The sequence below is a fragment of the Squalius cephalus genome, assembly GCF_949319135.1.
Source record: "Squalius cephalus genome assembly, chromosome: 8".
NCBI lineage: Eukaryota > Metazoa > Chordata > Actinopteri > Cypriniformes > Leuciscidae > Squalius > Squalius cephalus.
The window spans coordinates 33,822,958-33,840,053 of NC_137129.1; the positions used below are offsets into that span (position 1 = coordinate 33,822,958).

The 17,096-nt window shown below is 36.7% G+C and overlaps 1 protein-coding gene across 1 annotated transcript; it reads right to left on the minus strand.

The window, feature by feature from the left end:
- Nucleotides 1-298: 298 nt before the first annotated feature.
- lrrc71 (leucine rich repeat containing 71) lies at nt 299-15,422 on the minus strand. Its single transcript, XM_079877902.1, has 15 exons — nt 15,293-15,422; nt 14,739-14,820; nt 14,508-14,618; nt 14,288-14,395; nt 14,111-14,186; nt 13,941-14,015; nt 11,997-12,065; nt 10,999-11,158; nt 10,830-10,913; nt 10,514-10,705; nt 10,189-10,264; nt 10,016-10,089; nt 3,200-3,311; nt 3,019-3,107; nt 299-847 (listed from the first exon to the last, which is right to left on the minus strand). Exons 2-15 carry the CDS (start codon nt 14,818-14,820, stop codon nt 710-712), a joined length of 1,446 nt encoding a protein of 481 aa, XP_079734028.1. The 5' UTR covers nt 15,293-15,422; the 3' UTR covers nt 299-709.
- Nucleotides 15,423-17,096: the final 1,674 nt, after the last annotated feature.

The window sequence follows — 17,096 nt, forward strand, 5'->3', positions numbered from 1 at the left end:
TACTAGCCACGCCCACAAACCATCAATCACTTCAAACACAATGAAGACCAAAATGTATTTAACGGAGGTAGTTGGACGTAATTTGTTGAGTGTGGTTGGTCTAAATGATCATTATTGTTGTTTAAAGCTGCGTCGTGTGCTTTCTATCAAATGGCTTTTATAGATTATCATATGTTCGTCAAGTTCACTCATGGGCGCTGCATTGTCACGTGCCATCTCAGCGATGTGACCAATCACAGTGGTTTTGTTAGTGTGAAAAGTATGCAGTTCTCCAAATGAATGAAAAATAGAGTAACATACTTATTATGTGGACTTGCTTTATTTTCATAAACATGTAGCATTTGACACAATGACAATTGCATAAATAATTATTCAGCTAAAATGTGCTGAAATATAGCAGAAAAGAAATACAGAGCAAAATGTTCAAAACTGTTTTTCTGTAAGCCTTTGAATATTTTCCACATTTTAGAATGCTAGAAAAGTTATCAAAACAAAGAAATAACATGTAGTGACCAAAATGTTAAACAAAGTAATATTTAACACTGTGTCTAGAGCTCTTTACGGTCTGTGTCAGTGTGTATGAAAATTACAATTTAACAAAGATTTCAGAAGATAATCAGAAGACTTAGAAAGTTTAAAATTATGGAACCATGAGATATTGATATGCTATATTCTCATGTTAACGTTTATTTCCTTGTCATTTACATTGTTAAGCTGTACTGGTGGTCTTTAGTTCACCATGTTCATCCTCCACCTGACCAGTGTTGTTTTTGTTCAGAGGGTCCTTGAGAGCCATAATTTCCTGTATCTTCAGGAAGATGTCACAATCGGATGGAAATCGATTTCTCTGAAAAACATAGCTGAAATTAAAAAAGCTCTTTATCCAATTATGGAACTTATTATGAAATCACAGCTAGAAAAAATAAATGACTTTATATTTTACATATATTTAAGTCTAAAATCATTTTCCAAAATTAGTTTTCTACATCTGACCTTTGCCTTTTTTAGTGTGCTGTCCTTTATAACTGAATTTGTCCTATTAGGGTAAATTATTTTTGGCAAATTGTCAGAAACTTCAAACACATTCAAATCCATTTTCAGTATCTGAAAACAACTGAAAAGGTCTTAGTGTTTCACAAAACACTTTTGAGTAATTGATTTTACAAAATGTGCATTAAAAATGACAACATTTGATGTACAATCTTTTTTTAAAAAAAATTAAATGTATTTCCCAGTCTAAAATGGACTCACAATGGAACCTTGACAGTATGTGACCAAACATGAATGGGATGTCATATTATAATACTAAAATGTAATTATTTTTTGGTTGAATGTTATTATTGTATTTTAAATGCAATTTGCTCTGCGTCATGTAACGACTGAGACCAAATCAGACACAATTATTGGTATATGTACCATAAAAATCTTGACACTTCACTCTGGGATCTGTGGTCCCATCCCCCCCAAACAGGGCAAGAAGGTCTTCTCGTTACCATGGCCACGATCCGATAAGTTGGTTTTATGGGTGTAAAAGAATGTGGCCACAGGCTCAAAGAGAGAGAGACAATGGGAAGACAGAAACAATCTTTACTACAGACTTTGCTGCATTAATCATAGATTATCTATAAATGAACATGCATCCACGAAACTGTGTGAACGAGTGACTGTCTTGTGTACTATTATCTATATACCATGGTATGTATTTTATTATACAACCAACGGTCAATGTAACCTTACCTGTTTCATGTCTCCTATCTAATTAATCCTCATTTAATGACTCACACTTTGAGCACTTTCTCTTAGAATGCAGTGTGGGTTTGTTATATCTATCTGAGCATTAATGAACGGAAAAGAGGGAAGGCAGATGTCTAACCACACTTGAGATAGCGTCATAAATCCTCCCCGCAGAGGAAACTCTCCTCAGAAATTCCCCCTTTCTGATTAGTTTAGCCAGCCTGCAAGGTGTGCCTTTTGTCAAGCTTTAAAAGGCCTCTTCGCTAGCCTTCCGCCCTTTTTAGCTTCTTAGCTGCTGGCCTCAACTGTCAACGGGGAGGGGGGGGGGGGCACAAGGGCCCTAACAGGCCTGAGCACCGTCTGCCATGCTTTCATACTCCAAAAGGGAGTCAGACTGCCTTGTCTTGTAATCCAATCAACTCCTGGCCTTCTCGGCACCTCAGGATGCCGTGCCGTCCAGCGTGCCCTCAACAGGCCAGGGCAGCAGGCTTCGACTCACAACAGTTATGTGCTCCCTCAAGAGAGAGAGGACTCTCTCTCTCTCTCAACCACAACAGCGTCGAAACCACCATGCAAGTTCATCATATCTTCTCCACCCAGCAGAGAAGAAAACGACTGCAACTTGTACAGTGACTTTTGACACTCACGGACCCATCAACGAACTCAATTTTCAATCACTTCAAGAATTGTATCCACTGCACCGACCATGCAAGTATCAATTTAATGAGGTGCTCTGAAAATGATAAGCTGATGGTTCTTTTCATAGTTAAATAGATCTTTTCCATAGTTCTATTTCCTGCTTCCGGTTCCATAACACTCACCATTTTACCTATGCATGTATGTATGTATGTATGTATGTATGTATGTTTGTTTAGTTTAGTTATGTTTGTGATTTAGTTAATAAAACTTGTGCACAATTATGTATTTGGTTTCTGATCCTCTGCTTGCAACAAAGTCCCTTTTATGATCTTGATCTTGTTACATGCTCTAAGTGCTGTACATGCTAAGAAATAATTATCTTTTGGTGGCCATGAAAGGTACAATTTTCTTAGGATAAATGAGTAATCAAAGAGTTCATTGGAACTGATTAATTGATTGTAATATTAATTTAGCTTACCTCAAAGTTAATCCAATTAACTGACCCAAATATTAATCATTAATCATAATTGGTAATTATGGATTATTATTAATATTTCCCCTTTGAGCTAATTTGTTACATCATTTATAATGACGATACACCATTAGAGGGTTTTAAAAAGGTTTAGGAAGAGTGATGAGACTCACATTGAGAGAAAGACGCAGAAGTCCACCTTCACCCTGGCCTTCCAAAGATGAGAGGAACAGCTTGAGTGACTGCTCAGTCAGTTTATTTCCTGAATTATCAGAAAAGAAAATGTTACAGCCATAACATACTAGTATGTTTTACTCTAATACTGAAATAAAATCAAGTCTGAAATGAAATCACCCGACAGATTCAGAGAAGTAAGGCATGTGTTTCCTGGATGAATGACTTTCCCTCCAGTGTGCACAATTCCAGGATCCAACAGAGGAATCACCGTCTCAACCACCTCCACTGTCTGACATACAAATGTTACCATGCTTAATGTGAAGGATGTTTAATTTTCAAAGCTCTTATTATAGCAAAGAGGTTTCCTAAACATTTAGGAAGTTATTTTCTCTGACATCTTAGTACATTTCATTATCTTATCCTGGACAAATATGGAATGGAGATATAAATAATAGGCAAGTTGATATTCTGAGCAAAGTTTTTTCAAGCACATTTTACCAATTCCAAACCACATTAAACTTGTGTATAACCATTTATAAGTGATATATACAGTTGTGATCAAAATAATTCAACTCCCATTGCAAATCAGGTTTATTGGCAACATTTACAGACTTTTAAGCTGTTTGCAATGAACAAATCAAACAAAAGTAATTGAAATAGCTCAACACAACAAATGTTTCAAGTGGTTTCCCCAAATTCAACTGAAAATGCAACTTTTAATGACTTTCGCAGTCCCAAATTATTCAACCCCCTGAATAGAATCCCTCACAACAGCACAAATCTGCAAAACAGGTGTTGTCTCAAGCACACCTGATGCAACTAATCAAGGGCTTCATTAGTTGCACCAGGTGTGTTTGAGCTAGAACACATGAAATATCTGAACTGGCTAGGTTTGTTAAGTGTCACGTTTTACTGCATGTTAGAAATATGGCAAAGTAAAAAGTATGGTCAGGTCAAGAGAAGATGTCATCACCCTTCACAAACAAGGAACAGGATACAAAAAGATAGCGAAGGCACTAAATGTTCCAAGAGACACAGTTGGAAGCATAGTTTTCAAGTTCAAAGTTAAAGGAATGGTTACACTATCAATGGCTTCAACCAGATTTCTGAGAAGGCAGGTTCAGAAAAACACTCAAATGACTGCAAAAGACCTGCAGCAAGCTTGCACAGTAAAGCGCATACTAACCGCATGCGGTTTCCATGCCAGAACTCCAAGATGTACACCACTACTGACCCAAAAGCACAAGAAAAGTCGAGTCCAATTTGCTCAAAATCGTATAAATAATCACAAAGTAGTCAATGGGGACCATCAACTGTCTGGTTACCGACATTCTACAAAAATATCTTCTTTTGTGTTCAGCAGAAGAAAGAAATTCATACAGGATGAAAACAACTTGAGGGTGAGTAAATGTTTTATGGACATTTTGGTTGAGAGTGACACATGACTTTAGCGGCCGTGGTGAGGGAGTCATGGTGTGAGCTGCTACAAACAAAGAGCAAGTTGGACCTTTCAGGATAGGAGATGGACAGGAGATTATCTCCCAAAACTTACTGCTAGATTCTAGAAATATAAATTCTTCAAACAGTGGTACAAGAGGAAGTGGTGCTGGTCCCTTAAGAGTCACTCTAAACATTTCAGCTTGTGATTCTTAAGTGGGGGTCACGTTTCAGGATTCTTTACCGTAGCAAAGTCTTTGAGAACCTGACACCTTGTACTTCTGGAGACTCTGAGTAAGTTGAAGTTCTGGTGGCACTGGATACTAAAGGGTTCCTGATGGTTGCACACCTAATTCTTTACACTGAATCTTAAGACTTTTGCAGTTAATAACTTTTCTTCTGTGGTGAATAGTACATTCCAGGCCCCTCTCTGTCTGTAACAGTGGACAATGTTTTGCTACATTTTGATTGGATCCTGGTGGACTATCGAATGGATTTATTTTGTTGCAGGAAAAAACGTTCATATGCTTTTGGCTAAATGTATGTTTCCCCTTTTACTTTGGTTGTGTGAGTGCAAAAAAAAAAATTATGGTAAATGAAACTAGACAGATGTCTAAACTTGAAACCTTGTGGTTACCTAGTAACAAGAGGGCTTGTCTATGAACAACCAATCAAATTGTAGGGAAATTATGTAATGTTTCATGTCATTTTTGCCATACCCCTTATTCTATAAAAACTGTTGTATTCGTGTTCGCTAGTGGGATTCTCAATGGAATTTGTCTGAGATGCTCCGGGGAGATCCCCCGGCTGTGATTAAAGCATTTAAAGGACGTTTGCTGAAGTCTGTCTGTATATTATTGCTGCAGCAAGCTAGTTAGGGGAACAAGTATTAGCACCCAGCCGACGTCTACGTGTAGACGCGCTAGAGTATATGATTAGCACCCAGCCGACGTCGATGTGTAGACGCGCTAGGGTATAGGGTTAGACTCGGCCGACGTCGACTGTAGACGCGCTAGAGTATAAATATTATAGGACGTAGTTGGGTTTAGGGAAAAATCTACCACAACTAACACAAACAAACTGTCCAACGGCATCAGATAAAGATGCTAGGACAACAGCCAAACACCTCTTAGAGGGCAAGAAGACCACCTCTGGTACCAAGCCTGGGAAGGACAGGACTTCTGATTGGTTCAAATGCAGTTTCTGCCCTGCATCCAGAGGATAAATATTATTGAACGTCGATCAGGAGACGTTTAGGGGCGTCGATTAGGAGTCGACACAGGTTTAACTTAGGTCAGGTGCGTACACTGAAAAAAATGATTCATTGACTTAGTTGAATTTGCTAAAAAAAATTATGTTAATTGGTTCCACATAATTGATTTTAGCTACATTTAAACAAATGCATTACGTTGAACTAAGTTCAACTTAATGCATTTGTTAAAATGTAGCTAAAATCAATTGTGTGGAACCACTTACGATAAAAACATTTAGTAAATTCAATGAATTTACTGAAATCATTGAATTTACTAAAAAAAATTATCGTAAGTGGTTCCACACAATTGATTTTAGCTACATTTTAACAAATGCATTAAGCTGAACTTAGTTCAACGTAATGCATTTTTTTAAATGTAGCTAAAATCAATTATGTGGATCCAATTAACATCATTTTTTTTAGTAAATTCAACTAGTCAATGAATCATTTTTTTCAGTGTAGGGGAAAATCTACCGCAGTAAAAATGGATGAATGCATGTCAGTTCAATCTTTTTCCATCTTCTTTGGATTCTATTTGTTTAGAATATTGCCAAATGTATTCTGGTGGTGGTAAGTGAGAAATGCATTGATAAAACTTTAAGACACTTTAAAGACTTCTAACTGTGTGCTTTATGGAAATGAGTTTCACAGGGGAAAGATGGGTTGTGTCCCCACACTGTGTGTCCCCCCTCTGATGCCAGCAGCCAATCACAGCTCTGGAGTCAAGAAGCACCAAATTGCAATCTCCTCCTTATCGGAAAGGGATAATACCCTTTCAAAAGACACTCCTTGTTCTGAGCCAGCAGCCCGTTTACAGGGAAGCCAGCAACAGATACAAGTTCTGAGTCTCGGGTCTGCAAAGGTGAGACAGAAAGAGATCAACAAAGTTCTGAGTCTCCCAACGGCTGAGACATAACACATACACCATCCTGGCTCTCCAGCATGCAAAGGTGAGACAGAAAAAGGTTCCATGTTCTGATTCTACAGCTTGTGAGGTAGTAACAGATATGACCTCATTCTGAGTCTCCAGTCTGTGAGGAAAGAGACATTAACAAACTTTACGTTCAGAGTCTTTGTCCAGCGAGACAGTAACAGATGCAGCACGTTCAAAGTCTCATGCCAGAGAGACAAAAGCAGATTGACCAAGTTCTGAGTGTCTGTCCCAGAGAAGCAGAAGACAAATGGACATTTGCAACAAGGTTAAGCTCCAGAGAGTTCCTTCGTCTGCGTGTTCCAGATTGTTAAGGACCTTCTGCACCTACTTCAGGGCCTCATCTGCGTGTTCCAGATTTTAGGACCCTTTAGGGCTCCTGGAGATCAGGATCTCACAGATCTTTGTGTACAGGCACAGCCATCAGAGTGCTCACTCGACCACGTGGAACGTAAATATCCCTTTACCAAACCTTTGATGCTAGTTAATAACAAATAATCTTTCATTTATTTGTTTGATGCATAATAAGGTTCTTCACCTTGTTAGTTTCAGAAAAACTTTATCTTAAAGATAACTTAACTCTTACATAGCCACATTCAACTTAATCACTTGTATTGTACGCCTCTCATGCATTTTATTCCTTTATCATTAATGGTTTTCATTTAGTAGCTGTGTTAGTTATTCTGGTTTATCTTTTGTTAATAAAATGTATCTCATTTCACTTGTGTCTTCCTTGTGTTGATAATGCAGAAGAGGCTCTACAATTTAACAATATCTCATCAATCTTTCAGATAAATCAGCTGACCAACTCCCTCCAGGTTACATTAATTCTAAATGATTGCACAGCCCCCTGTTGGGAGTGTTCTCATACTGCCAAGGTAAAAGTCTCATCTTTTGTGGTCAAAAGTGGTCATCTGATATACACATAACCACAACTTAAGTAACGTGTGATCCAAAACTCACAACGTCAGAGGTGACCTGAGTACCAGTAACCACATAATTGGCATCCCTGGGCAGGCGTAAGTAAAATCACTACACTTCTCAACCTGTTTTTTTTTTTGGAGCATTTCTTGTCCAATGGTCACACCTTTACTTTGCGATTTCTATAGTATTGCATCCTTCTCATGGGCTTTTAATAATTATTGACTTTCAGTGTGAGTTACAGTTTTTTGTTTTTTTTTGCTTTGGTACTATTTTCACAAGTAAGTGTTGTATAATATCAAGAAAATGCAATTACCTGCCTCCTTGATTATTATAGATGCCTTTTTGTTACACATATTTATCCAATGTATTGGTTATAATGCATTGCATTCAATGTTGTTATTTATTTTGTTTGTAAAAGATGGCTTATATTGTTTTGGCATAGATGTACAGTAATTGGTTATGTATATGTGACTGTGCCAACCCATGTTGAGAGGAGCAGAAAAGTGCGATTATGTGTGTGTGCTAGAGGACTCCAAGAATTTTAAATGAACTCAGCCATCTTAGTTGAGTTTCCTGGAGTTCAAGGACATGAAGAGGAGGACCGCTTGCAACTGCCTGGAGAAGGATCTGGGAAACTTTGGAGGAGTGTCAACCTAACGCCTGTTGTAACAACAGGAGTATAAAAGACTGATGAACTGATTGCCTCTTGGGATACTGATACGCCAGTGGCCCCAACGCCTAGAAGCCCAGAGCTGAGGACAAGAAACCCCAAGCAGAAGATAAGAAGCCCAGAGCTTACTACACCTTTGATTCAAAACGTGATTATTGTATTTTATACTTAAACGATGAAGATTTATTTGCCTTTATATTTTTGTTTATTATAAAAAGAAAAGTAACCAATTAAAAGAAATTTAATTGATTACAAAATCTGCCTACTGAGACTTAGATTTATGATGCTGGAAGACTTTTAATGAGAACATACCACAGAGGAGTCTTCTGACCAAATTGTAAGTACCTTTTGAATGCTTATGGTTTAGGTCAGATTAGACTTTCTTTACCTTACCTGAGAATAATAAATAAATAGGTAAAAGGTGTTAAGAGTAATGTACACACCATAAAACATAAAAGGTGTACATTTTCAAAACTCTCAGTACAAAAATCCAAACTGATCACACTTGTAACACAGCTGGTCATTCTTTCAAAACCTGATCTCATGCTTTCATTACAGTTCTACACATTTTAGTCCACATAATCATTGTTTCAAACACAAGATTATTGTAATATGTAATGAGAACATTTAGTTTAATCACAGAAACACAACAGTATGATCTTCAACAATTTAGTACTAACAATCAATTAATTCAACAGCAAACAATACAAGATACTGTACATGTTTCAATTCACCCTTGTTGCTGAAATAATTACAGTAATACAGGCTACAGCTGCCACATTAGAAAAATACACTTACATTACAGTCTCTAACATGGTAATCTGTTTACAGTATCACATGACATGCTGTAATGTACTATATTTTATGCCATCTGTCTCCCTTCTTCTGATGCATCTCTGATCAATCTGATGTTATACAGTCGTTGCCTGTTTCCTCTCCTTTGTACTCTATCCTGCTTTATGTTCACAAATGTTGTGTTTCATGTTTTATGGGGACTTTCCATAGACATAAAGATTTTTATTCTGTACAAACTGTATAGGCCTATTCTATCCCTTACCCCTAAATATAATCATCACAGAAAACTTTCTGTATGTTGACATATTCAACAAACATCACTTAGTATGATATACAAGCGGTTTTCCTCATGGTGACCTACAGTATATATGTCCCCACAAGGACAATGATTTCGAATATTGCCATCTTTTTAGAGACATTTATATAGATGAAACATTTATTTTGTGTAGTGAAAAGGATACTTTGTGATTTTGAAAAAAGTGCACTTTTGATAATCTGTTGTGATATTAGCACTGAGAGTTTTGAAAATGAACACCTTACTTGTGAAAATAGTACCAAAGCGAATAAAAAAAAAACTAAATGTCTTATGTGGCCCATTTTACATGTAAAAGAAAACATGCTTAACAATTATGCACAACTACATAAGACGTTTTTCACTTCCAGCCATCGTTAATAATTACATATCACTTATAAATGATTATATACAAAATGAATAGTAGGTATTAAGATTGTTTGGAATTGGTAAAATGTGCTTGGAAAAAAATGTGATCAGAATATGGACTTGCCTAATAATTATGAAAGCACTGTATTCTCTGGCTGAAATGTGTTCAAAATGTTTGACAGATTATATTATTGATTACAATATATGTCAGATCATATAATGATGGGTCAATAATAATTTCATGAAGTATCCCACAGTATCTTAAATATTTATTCACCCATATACATTTTTATAATGGGATGAGTTGTTAAATGAATTCTTACCTCTTGTTCAGGCACTGGCAGATTCTTGTCTTTGGCTCCTATCTTTCCAGCCTGACTACGAGGAACTTTATCATCTGAGTGAAAAACAAGAAATTGAAATATTCACTTTACATGTAAACCATAAAGTGCACTTCTGAATCTCAAACAAATAGGAGTCAAATTAGTTTAATTACCTTTCTTGGCCACTTTTGTCTCCTCTTTCTTGGCAACCTGAGCTGGCGCTGGTTTCTCCTCTTTTATAGGGTTGTCCTACACATAAACATTCTTAAACAACTGTAAACCATTGTATTTTATCTAAATCATAAGAGACATACTGTGTCATACAAGTGTGTGTGTGTTTGGCATGCTTCTGTCGCAAGCAACAATGCAGGTGACAATAGGATACAGAAATATAGTGGCTATAGCATAGTTCATGTATGTTGGTTGGATTCCCGGCAATGTTCATTTAGCCGCTGGAGGTTGCTGGCAAAGCCATGAGCCTTTCCAAAAATGCTTTACCTTCTTTTTGGTGGTGGTCTTTGCAGTCTTGTTGGGGCGATCCAGCGAAGAGCTGCTGCGGACGGAAAGAGGCTGCTCCTGTGAGTCTGCAAGACTAACCAGAGACGGCTGGATCACCGATTGTTCAGCTTTAATTAACAGCTTCCTCCTCTCAACTATCTCCTCATGAGTCAGAGCAAAGGGGCCAAGCACCTAAAGAAAGAAATGAGAAAGAGTTTCATAGAAATATGCATGTTTCACAGTCTAATGTCTCAAGTTAGGCAAAGTAAGGCAAATGAGATGTAGTTGTTAATAGAAGTTCAAACTGTATGTGTACCTCAGCCAAACGAGCTGCTCCTTCATCTCCTATTTGATTGTGGGATAAGGACAGACATAGCAAGGAACGGTTGAGACGCAGACCCTTTAGAAAGAGGGATGGGGCACTCAATTTTAAGTGTATGTAGTCTTCACACACCTTCAGACTGACAGACTTCAATTCTACACACCTGAGCAATGTGATTTGCACCTGCATCACCAATGCTATTAAAGGCCAGGTTGAGTGACAGGAGTTTTTTGCTGGCAGTGGATACAGTGGACAGAGACGAGCCAATCAGACGAGCTCCTTCATCTCCTATATGACTGTTGCGTAGTGATAAGTCTGTCAGCCTAGCATAGACATTATTTAAAAAGAGCTGAGTGTAATTACAAATAATGCATTTTGATAACATTATAATACATTTAAGTTCTATAATTGCAAGCAGCAAATGTATATGTGTACCTACTTAACCACATTTTGGGGACAACTTTGTACCCAGAAGTTAGCTAAATCTGACAGAACTTTATTTGTAAAAATACAGAGAGTGTTCTTTTAGGGTGTAAGGTTGAAAATGAACAAAGACAAAGGCTTTCCTGTTCCAACCCCCTCCAAGGGCCATTTGGAAATCGAATTGTCACACCTTTATGGTGGGGGAAGTTGTAATCTTCTGATTGGTCAGTTTGAATGTCTCTGATTTGGGTTTTAGTCACATGGTGAAAGAAGGAATAAAAGAATAACCCTAACCCAAACTGTTGCTTTCTCTCTACTTTTTCTCTTTCTCTAGCTCTAGTCTTGGGCTCTCCTCCTAGACTGGCTCTTTCTCTCTTTTCTTTTCTAAAGCAATCCTCTCTCTCTCTCTCTCTCTCTCTCTCTCTCTCTCTCTCTCTCTCTCTCTCTCTCTCTCTCTCTCTCTCTCTCTCTCTCTCTCTCTCTCTTTCTCTCTCTCTCTCTCTCTCTCTCAGGCAACATTTTACATACATGCTGGGTACAATTAATGGTATATGATTTTATCATCTCATAAACTCTTTTGAGTATAACCATTTTTGATGAATGGAAGGATTCTTTGATGAATAAAAAATTCAAAACAGCATTTATTTGAAATAGACATTTTTGGTAACATTATAAACACATATAAATGTGTGTGTGTGTGTGTGTGTGTGTGTGTGTTTAAAAATAAGAATGACTCACATGCTGTCCTCCCCTATAAGTAAGTGGTAGCTCTGCTCAGGGAGTGGATTGCCATCCAAAACCACTTTCCTAGCAAGATATAAGTTGGTAGATGATGTCATCAGATTTTCCAGTATCCATTATCATTATTTATTTTCCGAATAGATCATTTGGGTAAGATTTACCAACAGTTTGCGGCAGCGCAAACACTCTTTTGGCTTTAAAACACTACTGTCAGGATTTACTAAAGACACACAGTGAAAAATTCATACTGAAAAGGCGTGGACAGCTGTTTTTGCAGATGACCTTATAATAATTGCATATGCATTTGTAGGAGTTTCCCTTTCAGGTGCAAAATTTATGGGAGGAGACAATTTAAATGGCTAATGCAAAGTGATTAACTAAGGTTGACGCCATGATTTACATCTTAAACCAGACGCTAACTGGTAGTTTGCGTTGGTCATTCTGGAAATGATCCGGCTGTGTCTATTCTTTAATTTGCACGTGGTCAGTAGATCACGCACAGAACTTTCCACTTCCATCAGCGTTTTTTTATTTTTTTATTGCGCTCTCACGCTAATTTGCACTGTTTATTAAATGTGGCACTTTGTCTGTGGTGTAAAGAAAAAAGTAGACCTATAGACCTTATGCGCCAGAGAAACGAGGGCGCCGCCATCTTTAGAATATTGTCTTTTAACTTCCGTTTTGCGGTCGCTCTGTATATTTCTATGGCATTGCTGTCCATGAGTAATTAGCTTTTGAAGTGGATTTACTTAATGTAAAGTTAACGAAAGTTATCATGAAGACTGTGATGTTTAAAGCAGATGACTTAACAAATGTCAGTCGACCGGGAAGATTTTAAAACGAGCCGTTCATTAATAAACATGCAAAATCGCTGTGAAAATACAGACCGGAAGTCAAAAGACAACGAGCGCAGCGCTGAAAAGGGGCGGGGCTACATAAGGTCTATAGCATAGACTTGGAAATATGGCTTACTTACATAACATTTGGATTTTGGATCTAATCAATATTTTCTGGTGTCCCTATTATGCTAGTTTTGGTTTGGAGGTCTCCTACAATAGGTTTATATGCATCCAAGGTCAAAAAACACTTTAATTTTCTCATAATATACATTGAAGCATCTCCTCTGTGTCTAAAGCAGTTCGATAAAGGATTCAGTATCTACCCCTCCTTTCCAAGAGCCTGCTCTGATTGGTCAGATGGCCCAGTCTGTTGTGATTGGTCTACTGCTTAGAGCAAGACAGCATATCTGCATATTGTACATTTGTTACAAACCTACATAGGTTTAAGGCTGGAATTACTGAGGACCTGTTGGAGGCAGTTCAGTATCAGTTCTTTCTTTTGAGACAGGGGTTTCCATCCAAACATGAAGCGAATCTTTTCAAAGTTTGCAAAAAAAAAAAAAAAAAAAAAAAAAAAAAAATCAAACAAATCTGGTACGTTTCCATGAAGTTGTTCGAGCGGATGACGGTGGTGTTGGTAACCTAGTAACCAACAATAAATAAAACACCATTAGCGGAAACAGCCGATTAGTCACGTGGGTTTAATGTTCGCTATGTCAGAATTTATTCGGCAAATGAAAAATTAAAAACTTTTTTGAAAATTTAGGATTTTTTTTTGTTGTTGAAATTTGCCGTTTGCATCACTCGTTTCTGATGCGATACTTCAAAATGCACATAAAAACAGGGTGATGGAAACATAGCTAATAACTCAATTTATTGTGCATCCACTTAAATCTTTAAAACTTTGTAGACCTTTTAAATTCAGTGCTCTGACAGCTATATTACACATTACATGAAAGGTAGGTAATATCTGAAAAAGCATAATAGGGGCACTTTAAAAACCATATGAAACACACTGAATGTGGGTCTTAATGGCACTAAAAGGGTTAATAATGGGAATTTTAGACATTTTAGCCCTTAAAGACAATTTGACTGTTCTCACCTGAGATTTGAGCACAGAGACACAGTGTTTCTCAAAGAGGCGAAAGTGCAATCCGTCAGGCCTACACGCCACATGCTGCAAAGCATCACCGTTATTGGGAAATGGACATAACATACTGTTTATTTGCATACATAAACATACATATAACACACACACACACAAAAGCTCACTGTAAGCACTGGAAATTACTGAGGGACGGCAATGTCCTGCTCAGCACCTGAAGCATAATATCATCCACCTTCCATCCTATCAAAAAATAATAATAATAAAATACATTTTGATATGAAATATTTCTTAGGAGTTTGAACAACTGCATCTAATAGTTCACAAAGAAGCAACGGCCTTACCAGATATCTTGACTGTCTTTGACTGGTCTTCATTCTCCAGCTCAAGGCAGGGCTCAGAGGACCATGTTGTCATTTGACTTTCTAAGGATTTCTGAGATTGATCGTGTTCTTCAGTTCAGGTTAGTTTTGTTTTTTTAGGAAAAATTAAGAGTTTTATGGCATTAAAAAAGCATCTTTAATAGGGGAGCAGAACACAATTGTCTTATGTACAACATATTACCCATCACAGATTTTGTCTGCTTCAGCTTGACAGAAGGGATCTTTTTCACACCCATGAGTTTACACTGTTGTGTGAAGTCCAACTCCAGATTTCCTGAACACGGGTGATTATCTAGTGTGAGTGATACCACAAAACAATGACATTCAGTTGACTTTAATTGCCATCTTGGGACGTGTCATATATTTTGGTTATAATAAATGTCACATTATCAAAATCCAGTCTGTCGGATACCTGCGGTTTTAGATGTTTCCTCCTCAATCCCAGAATCCACCTTGTCCGCTTTCTCTTTGGCGGATTTGTCTCGTTTTCTCATCTTTATTTAAATTTTTTAATACCCAAAACAAAACAAAATAATGAATTTAAATGATTAATTATTTAAAATCAATATATAGTAAACTAACTTTGCTCATTCAGCACTAGCGTTGTAGCTGGCTCAGGTTGTATTCTGTTGCCATGCCATCCCTTGAAATACAACTGTTACTTTTGAAGCCACCTAGTGGATGGCGGCAAACAGGAAGCTCTGAACATAGATATATTCCTCATTAGAGGCAGTCGTCCGCCATATTGGAACGGTCAAAGTTGACTGCGTCTGCAATGGTACTTAGACGCATGTACGAATCAGTATAAATATTTATATCTGCAACAGACTTCAGCAGATGATTTTGCTAAACTTACACAATACAACAAGAAGGCGTCAGATAACACGACACTAAAAATGTACCATAGTTTAAAACCCTGTAATATTGAATTAATACATATAAGAACCCAAACCAACACATTATCACCTGTGAAAGGTTATCCAATCTCTTCGGGAATTTAAATCTCGAGAAATCTTCTTAAAGCAACTAGAAGCTGCGCAATGTTGTGCGGCATCATTGATTCTTACTGCGAGTGACGGACATGCTTGACCGTTCCAAGATGGCGGACGCGGAGACGTGTCTGGTGGGATGGTTTAAAAACAAATGAAAATAATTTAGGCTCCATCTATTGAATTAAATAAAAAATATATTTTGCGAATTATATATCACACGTATTAAGGAATATTTTTTTCTGGAGGTGTTATAGAAAAAAGATGACCTACAGACTAAATTGAATTAATAAATGTTTTCATAAATATATGACAGCTATGAAGCCTTCCAAAAAAAGGTATATTTTTCAAATTAATATTATTCTTCTGTCAGGACATAGTTGTAATATTTCCTAAATGTAATGTCTGTTGTAATCTTTTTAAATTACGAGTCCAAAATAAAGAGAAAATCAAATTACAAGGCACACGTGTTAAGAACATTATAGTGATGATTTAAAGAATCAAGAATCAGTAACTACATCAATGTCAATATATGTGACTGACAACATCAGTTATGTCTGGCATTAATTAAATTAGACAGCATTAAAATACAAGGTATTTATTAAGTTAGTGTTTTCTTTGCAAATGTATTTGGCAGTTCAAATGATGGTACACAATGTCAATGTGCTACGCAATAGTTAAAATTCACTTTATTTGAAGATGTATCGACTGTCCATACAATTAAAATACGATTTGTCTGTATACCTGGAGTAATAATGGCTATGACCTAGTAAAGAACTGCATCACAGATTCTCTGCTAAATGTATGAGCAACAGGCAAGTATATTCACAATAATGTAGTGCTTTTTATTAAAAAACAAACAAACAAACAAAACAAATAGAATATAAAACAAAACAAAAAAAGTAAAAACCAACAGCATCTTCATGACTTTATAATTACAAACTTTGAACCAGAGTGGAAGAAGTTTCGACAAACTGTACACAACATCACAAAATGCCTGCCAGTCTGTCCATATACAATGCTTGCATCTTATTTTGTGATTGTCTAAAAAGAACTAAACAAATCACACAAAAACACACAAATACAAGAAATACAAGCATTATATTTATGACCGCTATCACAAAAAACAGAACAATCTTTTCTCATTTGAAGAACAAAAAAATTAAAAAGGAGATTAAGAACATGATATCGGGTTGACAGCTTCTTTTTCTGCCAAAATATCATTTTACATTTTTATGTTGGTTTGTTTTTTTAGTGTTCAACACTTTGCAGCAAAAAAACGAGGAACATTATATCTTTTTCTCCTCAAAAAGTAATAATAATAATAATAATAATTATAATAACGTTCATATTAATTATTACAGTGACGGGTGCCAGGTCTGGGGTCACTGCAGTGTCCCCCTTCGACAAAGTTCATCAGACAATCCTCCCTCTCGAAATGCGCTAAATTCATGTTTTTGGGTAACAAAGTTTCAGACGGTTTGTCGTTTATGGAAATTTGTAGCGATTATTAATTATAATGTCTGCCACTTTCTCCTCCACTTTTCGTAAAGTTACATGTGACAGTTCTGTCAATACAAATCGTTTAAGAATGGTAATAATAATAACAATACTAATAATAATAATACATATAGGGCTGAATCCTGTACAATACAATACACAAAATCCATTATCAAGATATTGCTTTTGGAGACATTTCTCACATTTCCTGTCTGTATATATACATAGCTTGGCACTATACAACTTTCCTTTTGTTTGTCAGTTTTCATTGTTGTTGTTTT